General features: G+C 40.3%; 1 protein-coding gene across 1 annotated transcript in view; it reads left to right on the top strand.

Moving 5' to 3' along the window:
• The window catches only part of ofcc1 (orofacial cleft 1 candidate 1), an 84,877-nt gene that overhangs the window by 11,921 nt on the left and 55,853 nt on the right, over positions 1-17,103 (top strand). The window contains exons 7-14 of the mRNA XM_042510890.1: positions 193-290; positions 1,666-1,752; positions 2,115-2,188; positions 3,427-3,547; positions 9,136-9,378; positions 13,601-13,749; positions 13,890-14,004; positions 14,869-15,169. Of these exons, the coding sequence (XP_042366824.1) occupies positions 193-290; positions 1,666-1,752; positions 2,115-2,188; positions 3,427-3,547; positions 9,136-9,378; positions 13,601-13,749; positions 13,890-14,004; positions 14,869-15,169 (1,188 nt within the window). The remainder of the gene's footprint in view (positions 1-192; positions 291-1,665; positions 1,753-2,114; positions 2,189-3,426; positions 3,548-9,135; positions 9,379-13,600; positions 13,750-13,889; positions 14,005-14,868; positions 15,170-17,103) is intronic.

Raw genomic sequence — 17,103 nt, forward strand, 5'->3', positions numbered from 1 at the left:
AAAAAAGCAAGAAATCATCTCAAAAGTTGTATACAATTTTGTTCAATACTCTGTCTGTAGAGAATATTTTATTTTCACAGATTTCATTGGTGAGCATGATAATATTCAAAGAATTGTACACAATTCAACATTAACATTTTATTTTTTATAAATATTAAAAGGTTTATGGTGCCTCTGTATTATTTCTAGCAGCAAGAACGGCTGAGGAGGTGATCCCCCACTACGCCCAGCAGCTGAGGGAGCGTGTGCGGCCTGACATGATCACGCTTGGCAGCCTTTCACTGCAGCAGGTCAGGGCTACAAAGAGGAATATCTGTGTCATCATCCCATATTCACCAGCACATCAGCCGTGTCCATTATGCTGTGTATCAGTGGCTTTGGCTAATGGACGTAGAGTGTGTGCATGTGGGCGCATATCTGTTTTGTCTGCGTATGTGTGTATCCGTACGTGTGTCTTACATACTCGGCTTACTAATTTTCTTTTTCTTTCTTTCTATATTTGCTCCACTTTTTGTCTCCAACCTTTTTTTTTTCCCAGCGCTACCTTTATAAAAGTTCTGCATTTCATTTTCAGTGCAGATGGTCTGAATCTCAGCTGAATGCACTCATGCGAAATTACTCTTTGTAGAACATGCATTCAAGGTTAGATAACTCATTCATCCTCAGCTCAGAATGAGTGCATGGATTTTCAACTGTATAATCTATGCTACATATGATATCCTCACACAATTAACTTATTTGTGGAGACAGTTTTGTTCTGTCTTTGAACTTTGTTGTGCATTATTATGCATATTTGTTTCTGACAGAAGCTGAATTTCCTTGGTTCTTTACCCGTCTTATGTTCTTTTCAGGAAAAAATAGAGCGTGACTAGTTTTTATTACCCGACTGGGGAATAGGGATATTGCGAACTATCGTTAAGATCTGAAGCGTCTTTCAAAACAAGTGTTTGTATTCCATCAGTCAGAAAAGGAATGGGAGAGGATACAAGAACATGGGGTTTCCATTGTGTTGGCAAATCTAGATTGCAAAGAAACCCAAACATTAACGCATATGTAAAAAGAATGCAGAACTTCTATCCACTGTATTTTTAGTTATAATCTCACTTGAAAAGAGAGTAGGAGTATCAAATTATGTGAATAGAAAGTAAACGTAATTGGGGAAAAAATGGTTCAACAATGTCTTACCACAGCAACAGTTGACTCATCCTCCCGTACGGGATAATCAGTGGCAGCTGCTGTGTACTGTATCAGTATTGGGATCAGTGTTATCTTATTCTGCCATAATATGTATGCGCTCTCCTACTGTTTCCACACCCACCTCCCATTGAAAGCACATTATCCACCAGAGATTTCACATCTATTTTAAAAATAATAGTGTTTTTCTTCTTTCTCTATTCTGCCGTACAAAGCCTCTACAGGGCGAGACGCTGTCACTTAGCAGTGTCAATGCGTCTGAATGGGGAGTGTGAATGTGCTGACTGAATGTAAAACCGGCAGAAATACTCATCAAACGCTACATGTCTTTAGGGCCTGGCTCAGTATCGATTGCCTGCAGATTGCATTACAGTTGCTCCTTGTGCTTAATTCTGCCATTATGGTGCACTGCACTGTTTCATAAAGCTGCATCCAAAGAAAGTGTGCATGTGTGTTTACACGTATTTCCAGCAAGTGGCTCAGAAGGGACCGCTGAAGAGGAGTGAGTGGGCTAAGAGAAAGGAGAGACTAATGGCCTTCTTCGCTGGGAATGTTAAGGTAAAGGCCCATACTGTATATATGCTGTACAGTATGAAGGATGTGTTGCTTTTTTAGTCATAGCCCACAGGACATTAACTTACGGACTGTATGCTGTTTATAGATCATTTTACAAGCTCAACATCCCTCCAAACACACTCTTTCTCTTATATTTGTCCATAACATAAGCAGCTACATTCTAATGCTTAGAATTCATCTTTAAAAAAAATATTTCATTACAGCCAGTCACAGAAATCAATAATGTCTTACACTGTAATTTAGAGTGATGTGGTTTAAATGAAAAATGTCAATTAGCTGATATTGCTAATGACGGTTAACACATTAACAGTGTTTGTTAATATATCCACTGTAATATTTCAAAGGAGCCTCATTCACAAAGAGACTGTGACGAGGCAGCCAGAGAAGCGCCGCAGCCCCGTCTGAACACGCTGCTTCAGTGGTGAGTCCAGCCCATTTCATATTTCTCTCCACATGTACAATTTATGTCACATGACTGTAATCATTAATTGTGGGAAAAGCATTTGTATTCCCACTGACATTCAAGAAGGCATGTAATTCATGTGTCCTCTGCATGGCTTCTCCTGTCGACGGGCATTGCATTCTGGGTAGTATGGCTCCGGGGCGTGGAAATCTGTCCATGTCATGGGGCTCGGAGGCACATCAGTTCCTGGGTCCATCCACTTTAGTCAGATATCACACATCAGATCTGGTAGCGAGAGCCCCGTGGGCAATCAGCTTAGCATGTTTAAGTTTTTAGTAATTATGGACTACCATGCCAGCTGACATGATAAAATCAAGAAACTACTGTACACATCAGCATCTTGTGTTTGGTTGTTTTGTGGGTGGGTGGTAGTCGGACACCAGCCCTGTCAGATGAATGTGGTTCGGAGTTTAGCAAGATGACCTCCTCTCGACAGCCTTGAACCCTGTAAATTCCTTCTGATATCAATGGTGGGTGGCTATTAGACATGGGAGACTTTCTATGCATCACCTAGGGCTACATCTGCCTGAAATTTAATGAGAAATGATTTCACTTTTTCTCTCCCTACGCTTATGAAAGAGAAAAAAAATAAAGAGGAGAGACGCGGAGCTGACTTGTGGTTTTTGTAACAAATGTGTAATTCATTTGTTTCCACTGTTTCCGATTTAATGGAGGTCGAGTAATTGCATTAGGAAGCACATTGTGCCTTGTTGTGAACTGATGAAAGCACATGTAATACTTTTGATAGGCGAACAGTGAGAAGGGAGAGAGGGAGAGAAAGGAAAGAAAGAGCCAGTGCCTGCCTTTGATGCAGAGCATTTATTTGCTGAATTATCCTTCCTTTTACAAGCATCTTATCCCCAGTCACAGGCAGGCCAGGGCCCCTGTGATATTGCTTTATTTTGAGGAATTAAGAGAGGTGGCGAGGAGACAGAGCGAAGCAACCGCTTATTACATTACCACTGATAAGATTGAAAGGCCAAGAAAGGCAGAGAGAGAGGGAGAGAAAGAGAGAGAGGGACCCAGTGGAAAGTGTTTTGTTGTGGTGTTATTAGATTGAGCTGCTGTTGGCTACAGAGTGGAACAACAGAGAGTCCAAAATGCAGGTGGCTGTTAACAGGGTTAGCTTCATGTGCTTGTGTGTGTTGTATACGTGTGTGTGTGTGTGTGTGTGTGTGTGCATGTAGCAGCAGAACCATTGAAAGCCCGTCACTCAGAGCGCTGGGGGAAGGCCAGGAGGAAGCCATGGCCAAATACGGCCACATGACAGAGCTCCCAGAATCCTCCTCTTCAGCGTCACGGCCCCTGTGGCAGGTAAGATCTGTGAGCCGCTCTAACTGTGAACTGAAAAACACACATTCATTGGAGAAAGAAAGCACACAAACAGGAAGTGACATACCTTTTAATCTCCGAGACGCTTGTTTCACAGGAGGAGATATTGATCCCAAAGTGTGTACGAATCTTATAAAAAGCAGGGTTGTTTGTTCAGAAACAGTCCAATGATGTAATTATGTGCAATCCTGCGATGAATGGGACCTGTAAGAGAATGGGGAAATCATCTCCCATATTTTCTAGTGTTTAAGATTCCTTTACTGCTTTCATTACACTAATGGGTGCTGTATGTGTATATGCCTACACAAAGGCACATTCACATGTAGGCACCATACAACACTGAGCAAAAAGCCTTCCCTATATAGTATGCTAACTATTCAGTCACTTTATTTTTATACAGTATATAGAGATGTTTTTCCCGGCTTTGTGTGGCTGGTGTCTGTGGTTTTAGGAATCTAAGTAGGAGGAAAAAGGAGTCTTTGGAGATGAAAAAGGGGAACAGAGGGAGAGGAGAGAACAGAGAACCAAGTGGGAAAGAGAGAAGGAAGCTGCAGCTTTAGCGGTAGCATCATCAGCTGTGGGAGGAGTGTGCTGTTGTGTTGCATCTGGGGATGAGGCTGCCATGCCACCGTGCTGGCTTAAAGATGTAATGAATCTTCAGTCGGGGGCTTTCCTTCCAGGGTGACAACTGGCTTTGAGGAAGGTTGTAAATGCAGGGGAGATTGTGGTATAATTCCTCAGACTGGCGTTTGTGCCCCCCAGTCACCATTCGATTATCTCCCAAATTGCTGTGTTTCACTGAGATAAAGATTTTTTATGGCTTGCTGACTTGAAACAACCGGCACAGGCAGAATAGGGGGCAAAAGAGGGAGAGGGAAAGAGAGAAAGAGAGAGAGAGAAAGCAATGGCCAAACCTGCCACGCATAGTAATTTCCTTTGGTAAATGACAAAATCTTTGTTTATATGACATTTCCCTAAAATTACTGCAGCGAGATGAATCTGAAATATAAAATGTCACATTTGGCATGCAAAACTATGAAAATATATTTCTGTGCAAAATTCATGGAGGCATTTAATTTAGAACGTGTTTAATAACTAAGGCAGCCTGCATCAGTAATCCTGCCCGGAGGTCCCAAAAAGATTGTCATATTTATTCTCTCCTTTCTTCACCCCCCTCCTTCATTCCGAAGCCAAAAAATTTTAAGGGTAAATGTTCATTGTTAATTAAGATTTACTAATTAAAATGAAAATAATTAACGAGAAAGCTTAATCTCTGAATATTAGCCCATACTTAGAAAGAAAGGAAGTTTTTGTATGTGGCATTTCCTGTCTCTATTAAGAGTGCATTTTGTGTGATCAGTCAATGTGTGGAAAGCCCTGAAAAGATATTTCAGCGAAAGGACGGCTGCTTGCCAGCAAAACCACGGAGGATCCCTTGCTAGAGCCTTTGATCTCATCTGTAGGAGTGCTGTAATGTTATGGCACTTTAGGCACAACTCAGGCTCGGGGCAAACAAACCACCTCTGATATGGAAAATTGGCTCACTTCACCTTTTACCTTCGCCTTGCTGTCTTGACTGTCTCTCACGACGCCTGTGCAAGCATGTGGGCCAGATAATAACAATACCTCTTAAAAACATACATAGTGTAAATTGGACACCGGTGTGATGTTATTGTTTTTTATTTCTTTGCTTCTTTTTTTTTCTCCTTTCTCCTCCTCCTCCTCTTCCTTTCCAGTCTGCGTGCATACATCTCTTTCCTGTGTGGGGGTTTTGAGGCCTCCATCACCTCCTCCCAAATGTGAGATGTGTGGGCTAAACCGCTTTGCCACCAATTATACTAATTTCACTTCTGCCTAAATTGTTTTTGTTGTTTTGGTATGCAAAGATGCTCACAGTGGGGAGATTGAGGGGCATTACTGCAGGGCTCAGCACACACCTTCCCCCCTCACAGACTGACAGAGCAATGGGCACTGCCAGCCGGTGTTAGGAGGATGTGTGTGTGTGATGTGTGTGGAAAGGATAGGAATAGTTTCAGGTTGTTCAGTGACAACACTATAAATATATATACTGTAAAACAAACCATGGGCACAGTGTGTGAGTGTGAGCCCCTGAGTGCTACTATGTCATCGATTGGAATTGAGGGCTTTAATTGCCAGACACTCAAAATTTGCCCTAGGGAGTTGGTCAACAGGGTGTAAATTGGAGTACATAAAATAAATGAGCTTTAGGAGATGCAACTTAGATAATCAGAGAAAAATAAATGCCTGCACAAGAAAGGAGGGGAAAAGGCAGGCTATGGGTGGGATGGTATGGGATGGGATAGGATGGATAGGATGAGCTAGAAAAAGAATGGGATAGGGTAGGATACGAAAGGAAAATGAAGGAATCATTTAGGATAGCAATCTGCTGATTTTATTTTAGTATTTGCTGTAAATAAGTGCAATAATTGGTCCGATACTAGAGGAAGAATTAAAGTCTGGGTAAAGCAAAATAAAAGTCTGTCACTCCACAGAAATATGTGTTATAAACAACCCAAACCCATGCCAAGTATATAAAATTATGTTTTGAATATGTGGAAAACTGGAAGGATCTAGCACTGAGTTAAGGTTAATAGCGCAACGCATTGTATTACACGTCAGTGTCGTTCTGTTCACCCTGTTTGTTTGCTACGTTCTACAAGCTCTCTCAGCTCTTTTAACTAATAACTACATGAATAAGCAAGTCTGTTTATGCCATGATCATGTAAACACCAGCAGAATATCTGTCAATAATGATACCTTTCAGGTGTTGTAGCCGGAATAAGTTACACAGCCTACCGACAGTTAGCGCTCACTACTTTGGGTGCATGCTTTGTGCAAACATGAGCTGCTGAACGAGATGTTGTCGCTGTGTAGCGGCTTTATTTTTCTTTGGCTGGGGTGTGTATGTTAGTGTGCTACTGGTTAAGCTGCTAATATGAGTCTGTAACTGCGCAGTGGCTTTGTTTTTATTCAGCGGGGGAGAGATCATGTTAAGGATGGCTCCAATCTGTGTCATCCATTAGGCTTTTAGGCCCGACAAAAAAAATGGTCTTGTGTCATGATGTAGTGCCACACAGTTCCAAGTCTTTCACATGTTTTCAGGTGATTTCCAACATTTATAATGTGCTTAGAAAGAAATTGCTGATTTTGCTTTAGCCAGGTTTTAAAATGAAGACAATCTCTAAACTCATAGGCTATCATTCTGATCCTGATAGACCTCTGGCAACAACAGCCAATATTTTAAAGATTTCCGGGGAGCCAGAGGATATCTGACAAGACCTCTTCCATCCGCCGATCATTTCAGCTAATCTCTTTAAAAAGATACCTGTATATGAATGCAGATACATAAAAATAAAGTTAATTTTGCTCTCCACACAGACTGTTTTACCTGCTGCACAAACCTAATTGGTCAATAGTACTCTGACTACAAACAGACTGCAAATGGAAGCCAAAATGCTTTGAATGCTGATATCAAAATCTTGTACTATTGCCTGAAAATGGTGTGTAACCCAGGTCAGATATATATAACATATATTTGACCTGGGTTACAGGTGCATACATATGCAAATATTTTTTTTTACTATTACTTTACTATTAAATAGTTTTTTTGAGATTAAGGTGACGAGATCATCAAAATGATCAGGAATCATATTCTCAGTTACATTATCTTGGTCTGTGTTAGGTAAACAAATGTACTGACAAAATGTCCAACCAGCCAAACAACGGCCCGACCAACATTGCTACTAAGGTTTAAAAATACATAAATGATGATAAACACTAAGTGGCTGTTTAAGCCAGATTGACTTTTCATTCAGTGTTGCTTAACAGATGCCATAGGGGACAAAAGACTGAATATGTGTTTATATTGTTCTCTGATTATGTTTCTTAAAAAAAAAAAACCTAAACTGTCTCACCAGCTTACCCTATTACTCATCCTAAGCCCTAAAAAAGAGGCACATGTCACCAAAACAAACAAGCAAGTAAACAACAAGTGGGCTGATGTAGCCTGAAGGTTAGTGGGATGAGTTCTCTACCAGAAGGTTGGCGTTTTGAAACCTTCATATAAATGGGCAGTGTGGCCAGGGGAAATAAATATCACTCTCAACTTTGATAACAAGGAACGCTGATGTACCTTTGAGCAAGGCACTTAACCCCTAAATGGTAGAATGGAGATCACCAGATGGGAGCCTGCGGCTGTACTGGTCTTAAATGTATGAGTGCTTCACTGCAGCTGGACAAAAACACTTGTTCAGTAAACATATTTGAAGTCATAAAGATTACTACTCCAAAAAAACATCATCAACATCATCAATTGCAATTTATTTCTGGGTAAAAATGTATAATTTCGGGGTTGTCAGTGCAATGACAAGAGTAAAGTTATATCCACTGCAGGTTGAGTGACAAAAAAAGTCTTCTAACACTGCATCCATGCTGTACTCCTGTATCTCCTGTATCCCTTGTAAGTCTTTTCATGGCATAGTCTGAATACAGCAAGGTCACAATATTTATCTCACTTCACTCCTATATTAAATTACATGCAACGTGTGTCTTAGTCAATACCTTACATTTGGATATGCTCAAATTGCTATAGTATTCTCCAGTCTCCTGTTCTCAAAATCCCAAGTGAAGACAACACTTTGCGAAGCTAAAATTCACTCCTTATATAATACAGGAAAAAGAAAATAAGTTGGATATTGTTTGGTTTTTTTAGTTTCCTTAACTTACACAGACAAGGAGAGGGCGTAGATAGCTAATGTCAACAACACCTGAGTATGACTTCGGATGGGTTTTGAAAAACATTGAACGTGATAAGTATCCAAGCAGGCAAACTTTATTTACATAGCACTTTTCCAAACAGTAGTTGAAAGTGCTTTACGTTAGTAAGTGGTGCAAGGGGGGGGATTGCATTAGATAACATACCTGTTGACAGCATTTACGATGGTAGCCTTGCAATGTCAACAAATTGTTTGTTTTAGAAGCAGTTTGACTAATTACTTTTAAAGTTGTTTGATGCAGTAGTTGATAGTTTGGTTGTAAAGTGTAACATCCAACTAACAGACATAATGGAGTAGCTTGGTGCAGTTGCTTAACAGTCGCAAAATCAAAATTTAAATTCAAAGCAAATACTGACGTTACGGTCTTCCTTTAATTCTAAGGGTTTTCAGTGTGTTTCTCTCAAGCTGCTAACATAGGCTATGATAATATAAGTCAAATGTCTTCCCTTCAGATTTGGTGTTAGACAATAAATAATCTCTGTTTGTTCAGTGAAGTATAAAGTTTTATTCCTGCACTTCCATAACATCCATAAATCAGTCATGCTAAAGAATTGGTTTGAACAGGTTATGTAAGGTGTGACATGTACACCTTACATTTCTACTGTTAATCATTTTTATATATTTGTGTCTGTCTTTCATGTGTGTACTCCAGTAAGATAACAATTATGGTACCCAATTAGTCTGACTGTCCACAGTGATGAAATCAATTAATATGATATAGAGATGATAAAATATTGTTATGAAATCATATGTTATGCACTTTGTCTATTAAAGGGGAGCCAGAGCATAACTCCTCAGCCTGTGGAGGTGTGTGTGCGTTGTCTAAGAGCCACCAGAGACAAGCTACCCAGGGGCCTCTACGCTGTCAGTGTGGGCCTTCACAGCCGTCTCGGGGGTCCAGCTCTGGCCTGGTGCAGTAAGAAGGATCTGCAACAATACGCGACCTCCACCGAGCCAATCGAGCATCGGGGCCGCTTCTGCGACATTGACCTGCACATCAACCAGAGCCTGTTCATGGTGAGGAGATGTTTGTCAAAGCAAAACATTTTACATATTAAAACATTTAGGTGGTGAAACTGTAAGAATTCAGAAATCAAATTATTTTAAGTATGTTAAGAAAAATAACCAAAAACCATGCTATTTAACTAAATTTACAGACTGCTTGAAAGTAACTACGCTAGGATTGTTTCCTAGCATTTGTGAACAGTATTGCCAGCGAAAGTGAAAACCGACCCTAGCTATGTTTGTTTCGCCTCGTAGTTTTTTTCGCACTGCGTATGTGAGTTTCATAGCTTTGTATTGGATGTGTGCTGATTTACAGTCTTTAACTTCATCTTGTTATTAGCCTTGTTTAAATATTTGAGTGTGTCAAAAATAGATGGGAAACTGCATATGCAGCTACCAGTGACATGTTGCTTTCCTTTTTTGACACTATTATTTTTCTATTCAAGAAAGAAAGGACAAAATCAGGTTATGTTTTGAGATTGTGCATTTTTTTTTAATCAGAACCCCTTAATTCATATCATGCCTAGAGAAGCTGCTTTGAATATTTCTTTTATTTACAGCAAAATACTTAAATATAAAACATCTCTTATCTGAAAGCAATTTGACATTGAGGGAATTAAAGCAATCTCACTTTCAATGACATATGGACTCAGACTTACATGTGTAAAATGCAATCTTAAAAACAAACCATTCCCTCAGATAAAAGCAAACAAAAAAACATGCTTTGCTAATATGACAGAACCTGTCAGACTGCATGTTCAGTTTTTATTTTTGCCAAAGTATTTCTGAATTCCTCCTTCCCTTGGTTTCATCAGTTGGAGTAAAGATTGAAAGGGTTATGAGAAGTCATATTGCTGTAAAAGACGGCATATGAAAATATGCCACACACAGCCTCTAGGTTTTTCTCCGGGGATCTCTGTATGAATAAAACAACAACTTTTCAAACATGACATTTAATCCATGCATGTAAATCAAACCCAAGATCAATTATTCATTTATATAAGGAAGTAATGTTTTATTGGAATGAAAATGGAGTACAAACGCAGTGAAAAATTTAGTTTCGTTTCTACATGTCTTTGAGCTGAGCTGGATCAGGGGGAATAACAGAAGAAAAAACAGAAGTTAAGCAGAATTGACTAAATTTAGTTCATAAAATCTCAACCTCCATTTCCAATGTATAGTCAAAGACTTAACATGTTTTTATATTTGGTCCGTTTGATGGAGCAACACAGCAGATTACATTAGATGAAATCTATGCACGTTTCACAACCACTTTCCTAAACCTCTTGATATGAGGGAAAACATCCTCTATAGAAGCTGTACTAATCTTAAAAACCTACATACCCGTTTTGGATGGTCGATATTGACCAGTGGATTAGAGATCTCTGTTTATGTTTATTTATTGATGGCGTGTGCACAGTATGCAAGACTCACAAGAGAAACCTTAAAACAGAAGCCACTAAATCCAGTGTCCCTACTGATTCCATAGAGTTTTGTAAAGGCTCAGAAAGGGCTCCTTCACTGTTCTTATGGCAACTCTAAAGGCCTTAGCGGGAGCATTTAGCACATGTGGACACTGCCAATCTGCTGGTGGGCGTATTCACTGAGCTCGAGCATCCTGATAATATTGTCTGCAGCTCCCATCAAACATAAAGGACAGGGTAAAAGCTGGCATAAACTGAATGGGGACCTGGGATCTGATTCAGAGGTAAAAAAGGTTTAAGTACGGCATGGTAAATGCCTCATGTCAGTCTTCCTTCCCTCCTCTCCTCCCCAATGTGCTTTATAGACAAACCTGTTGTTGTCGTCCCCATTGATAGTCTCAGACAAATCTGATCAGCGTTTCCACCACTATCAGGATTGGCTTGGATGTTTTCTCTCTCTCTTCTCTTGCCCACACTATAGCGTGCGATTTCAGGAGTGCTTGCAGTGCCTTCTAAGAGGAAATGAGGAATTAGTGATGGTAAGAGGAAGCCAGGAGCTTATTTTCCTTTCCTCCCTCTCTCTCTCTCCTTCTTTTTTTCATTCACCCTTTGCTTTGTGCGTCTGGGTTTGGATTTAGACAGAAACAGTTCAGTTCAGTTGGAGATGTCTTGGATATGCTGGCAAGCAGGAGCACATGAGAAGAGTCAGGCCCACGGTTTTTGTGCAGTTTTTACATTAAATCGGAAGATGCATAAGATTCCACATTTTAATATTAAAGGCAGAAGAAGGAATGAGAAAAAAAGAGAAAAAAGATGAAAAGTTCATTGAAGTGTGTATGAAAATCCATGAATTTGCCCTTGTTTTTTCCTTTTTTATTCTTTTGTCCTATGTTTTGGTCATTATGGATGGAGGTTCAGTCATGTGGCAAAAAACTACATGCTTCATCTTGCACAATTTTATTATTTTTGTACATGCATTCTTTTTTTTTTTAAAATGAGAAAGCATCAGCCTGTTTTGAATCACACCGGATATTTTTAACACAGGAAGTGAGAAAACGTCTGAAACACATCATTCAATCTCACAAACCTTGCAGAAACACTTCTCTCTCTCACACACACACACACACACACACACACACACACACACACACACACACACACACACACACACATACTGCATATGCAAACAAGAGCACGAGTCCCCATGCAGGCACTGCGTACATATACACTTGCACACAAATTACTATTTATGCAGGTCATATTTCTTACAGTAAATGAATAATATGAAATATCCTCAATATCCATAATCCGTGATATTATGCCATAAATTTGTGTCCTGAGTTAGACACTACTACCCATCATTTCACAGGTGCATACCAAAAGCAGATTATCAAGGGGGGTGGGAGGGATACACATGATTTATGTGTTAAAACAAGTCTCCTGCGTTTTCCATTACAACTAATAAAAGGATAAAATATTTCCACCCAGTGATTGATGAAGTGGCACACAGCTCACTGTCAGTTCATTTTTTAAGCAAACCCACCGCTCTCTGGGTAAATAAGAATGTTTGCTATCGACTGCTAACCACTAACACTTTTCACTTCACGTGAGATACCCTTAATATCATCAGTTTGATTGATGGTAGCCCCACTGCATCGCAAATTCACTAACTGTCAGCTCATGGAATACAACGGCAGTCTCAACTTCTTCTCCACCCTGTGTTTGATGCCGACAGTTTTTATCATTCCAACATCTCCTTTTAGGCAATTTGCTGGGTTGGACGGGTAAGAATGGCAGTTAAGAAGGCTCTAAAAAGAACACGGAAATAAGTTAAAAGAGGATTCAAGACTAGGATGTAGATTAAGTATCTCCCTGAGGGCTCCTGTCCTGTTTGTTACCCTCTGCAGTGCTGAAAGAAGTATTTAGATCCTTTACTTAACTAAAGTACTAATACCACACTGTAAAAAATGTCCTGCATTCACACCCTTACTTTAGTAAAAGTATAAAAGTATTATCAGCAAAATCTGCTTAAAATATTTAAAGTAAAGTAGGCATTATGGAGTAAAGTGTTTCCTATCAATGTTTTACTCTTATATGTGATGTTTTTGGATTAATAGAGCTACTGCATTAATGTGTGTGCTGCATTTTACTGCTGTATATTTTTAAAGGTTGTACTAATTTTGACAAATTTATATGCTGTTTGGTAGTTTAATGTACAGAAATGCATTATATTCTGTAAGATCATCATACGTTTGTTGGTGGCTGTGTCCTGTGAGACACCATATCTGTAAAATCTTAACATTGTGTCAGAAAAACACCCCTGTTTTCAGCTGTGTTTTGATGCATTTTCCAGCTGATCCAAGAGGGTTTAAAAATAGATTATTTAGCTTAAAACTAAAGAATTTCCCAACATATAAAGGAACAATTCATCAAAACATCATCCTTCAGTTTATTAGAAAATCAGGAAAGGTATGGAGAACTATAACTTGAAGTTACTAAAGCTGTTAATGAATCTAGTGAACTAAAAATGTAGTGGAGAAGAAATTGCATTAAAAAAAAAATACTCAAGTAAAGTAAAAAATACTTCATATTTGTACCCAAGCACAGCATAATAAATGTAATTAGATACTTTCCACCGCTGACCCTTTGTGTGTCTGTCACTGGCTTTCTGTTTGCGTGCTTGCTCCTGCAGTACTGTTTGTATCAATCTGTCTGCATATGTGTGCATACGTTAGTGCGTGTGCCTGCAGGCATGTGTGCTTGACTGAGTGGAATTGTGAGTGACTTCGTGCCTTCTTCTGTGTCTGCAGATCTTACCTGCCGCCTGTGAGGTCGTTCCCGCCATGGCGCTGGTATTCCAACTGATTGCTCTACCGGGAGACAGCAGCCACATCAGCTCTGTGCTGGCTTGGGGAGCATTTCCTGTTTGTGGTCTGAACCTGGGTCTCGTCCAGGGCAGGTCAGGTCACAACACTACTCTGACACCGGCAAAACAGCCCATGATGCGACATGAAATTATAATTTCAGACGAGTTTGAAAACAACATTACGTGCATTTGCTTGTGAAGTGACAATTACCTGTTATGTGTCATTGACCCAGGTTCAAAACCCCTCTGCTCAGGGGGGAGCCGAATACACAACTGGACCAGTTTAAAAAGATTGAAGCCGTCATCTCCTCTGATCTAGACCACTGGCTGTGCAACCTGTACTTTCAGGTGTGTGTGCGCGATTAGGAAACATGTGCATGCGTGTTTCTTTTGATGATTCTTATCTGTTGTTTTTTTCATGTCATATTCATAGTTGCGTGCAGGTATGAGTCATGTTTAATCGTGTGTGTGTGTGTGTGTGCGCGTGCGCGCATGTTTTCCTTCACTCCTCCCCTATTATTTGGGAGGCAGGATGGTGGATCTGGATAGGTGGGGGTTGGATTTTTTGATTTTCTATGATAAAAAGCTTTTGCGGAGCAATTGGAAATTGGCCCCAGAGAGCAAACTAGAACCACATCTTTACCCAGCAATTCCGGATGCATTTGAGCTGATGCATTGATTAGATTAGTAAACATCTTAATTGAATTAAAAGCCAGAACAAAGCTCTCTGTCTTGAGCTTGTCTCTTTATTTGTCCCTTCGACTGTGACATGTTGTTCATATTACTGCATTATCATTACTGCTTTGATTTCCAAGGGATGTAAATAGCCTTTTTTTCTATCTTTGCGGATGTACAGCACAAAAGGATGCACAGTATTCATTCTAGTCACATTCATGTTCTTAATTGAGTTATTTTATGCCATTATGGCACACTATGACAAATACTAATAGTTGGCTTTGTCTGCAGTTTGATCACTAACACCTGTAGTGTAATTACTTGCACATGCTGTTTTCCTACAAACAGTGGTGATGCAATGGAATTATATGAACATAACTGCTGATGGCATTAACATGAAGAGGTTACATTAATGTTCAATGAGCCCATATGTAGACCGAGAACACACACACACACACACACACACACACACACACACACACACACACACACACACACACACATCTACAGACCCCCCTCTTGTTTGTGGTGTTTCAGGTAAAGAGGCTCCCTTCTGGAACGTCTGGTGGATCAGAGCACTGCATCCCATTATCGATTCCCCAACCTAACCCCCCTGTCATGCCCCAACCTGAGGTCCATCATGACCAAAACCAAGGTCAACTGCCACTCCAGCCCCAGCCCCCATCACAGGCCCAGCTCCGTCATCAGTTATACCCTCAACAGCAGGCGCATGCGGGCCCCAGCAGCAGAGCAGGAGAGCCTGCTGTGGTACACTCTCACCGGGGGTCGCCTCTCCACCTGTCAGCTGATTCAGCTTGCTCTTCCTCATCTCTGCCAGGTAGGGGTCCAATGTTAAAACCCCCAACTATGCCACAGTGGGGAGAAAATGCCACCCTAATGTCACAAGCACTGGGATGAGAAGAATGGCAGGCCGAGGTGGATGTGCTTGAGGGTAGGGTTGGGTAGTAGACAGTGGGCCAAGCTTGACAGACAGAAGTTAAATCAAACAAAGTATGTTTTCTCAGTTAGATTATATGCAAAAATCCAACAGATACACTGTAGCATTAGTGTTAGTTCTGGCACATGGCAACATGCACAACACTAGTAGAGTTGTAACAACTTCAGATAAAACGTTTTGATAATGCAACCATCACTCAAATAAGTAAACAAACCCTCGTTGGTTCGATGTCAAAGAAACATTCCATAAACTAATAAACTGACAGCATGGCAACAGCATGAAATGTAGATCGTAACTTTCTTTGACTTTTATTGATGTACTTAAAATAAACGATGGCCAGTATTAGCTGCCACACATACTACTGTTACAAAGCACTGTGGCTGCCACGTATAAGTTCAGTTAAATTTTTCTTGGCAGTTAAATATTCAAACAGTACATTTGGGAAAAATTTGCAGTCTCTGAGTCTTACATTCACATAGTGCAATGCTATTTAATTGATTTTGTGCCTAACTAAGCTAAACTAAACTGAGCGTTTTGACTTGGCAGACACAAATAGTTCTATTAGGTTGTGGTTTACACTGGGGTTGACTTTTTACCATTTTAATGCAGTAAAAATGTATAATCGTGATTTCAAATAGAGCATTTTTATATTGTCTCTGCTATTTGACTGAGATCCATCCATCACACATTTCTTTTTACCGTCTTGAAGTTGTAACCTGTCCCATTATACGCTGGAATACGCTTGTTTAAAATGTATTCTGATTACCGCTGATTGTATCACTTATTTCCCAGAGGTACTAGGAGAGAATGAAATTATTTTAGTTAGAGATTAACTGTTGTAGCGGCTGCATAGTGGTTGAGTGCTTAGTGTTACTTTGCAGCAAGAATGGTCTTTCTGTGTGGAGTTTGCTTGTCCCCCCTCGCATTTGGGCTATTTTTTTTCTCCAAGTGCTCCGGTTTCCTCCTACAGTCCAAAGATATGCAGTTCAGGTTGGTTTGAGACTTACATTCCCAGGTGTGAATGTGATTATGTTTCCATGTTTCAGTTTTGCGATGGATTGCTTCGACTTTGCTTTTCTTGAATGCTTGCTGGCAAATGTTCCAATATGATCCTAAGTTGTAGTTAAAATATGTATCCATCAGATGCACTGATGAACTATTCTGATGTGGTTTCGCTGCTTATCTGTAGGTCCAGACAAAGTCATACCACAATTGTAACCACATCTAGAGGTGGCTAATGACTTCTGTTAATAGTAATAAAGATCCACCTCCTCATTTTAAAAACATACTATTCCTGTTTCCCACCTAAGTAATCCAACATCCTGGCCATAGCCAGGAATCAAATCCAGACTCATTTGGTATTGATCTACTACAAAGGCCACTGGCTAGCTTCTTTGTTATTAATACATCCCTTTTTTTCCCTTTTCTTTTTTTTTTTGCACGCACAGCTCATCTTTATTTAACAGTCCTCAAAAGTTTCTGGGGTGCTCTGCTTTAAACATCACACAGGCTTTTTAATTACAAATGAGTTGTGACAGGTCTGCTGGGTAGCACCCTGGCCCATTTTAAACGTGATGCCGGCTGACAGCTTGGCAGTGTTCTCCCAGCACTGAAACATGTGGAAGAAATTGGTCTTTTACATTTCACAGCTTGTCGCTTCCTCCGCCGACTGACCTGTGACCCCCCACAGAGATCCTAACGCCCACAAGGGAAGTGTCCCCAACGAACTGACTGCCTTTCCAGAAAGGGAGAGAAAGGGAGCGAGCGAGGGAGGGAGGGAGCCACTCACTATGGGAGATTTATGTTCTGCCACA

Source organism: Plectropomus leopardus, chromosome 21 (assembly GCF_008729295.1).
Source record: "Plectropomus leopardus isolate mb chromosome 21, YSFRI_Pleo_2.0, whole genome shotgun sequence".
Classification (NCBI taxonomy): domain Eukaryota; kingdom Metazoa; phylum Chordata; class Actinopteri; order Perciformes; family Serranidae; genus Plectropomus; species Plectropomus leopardus.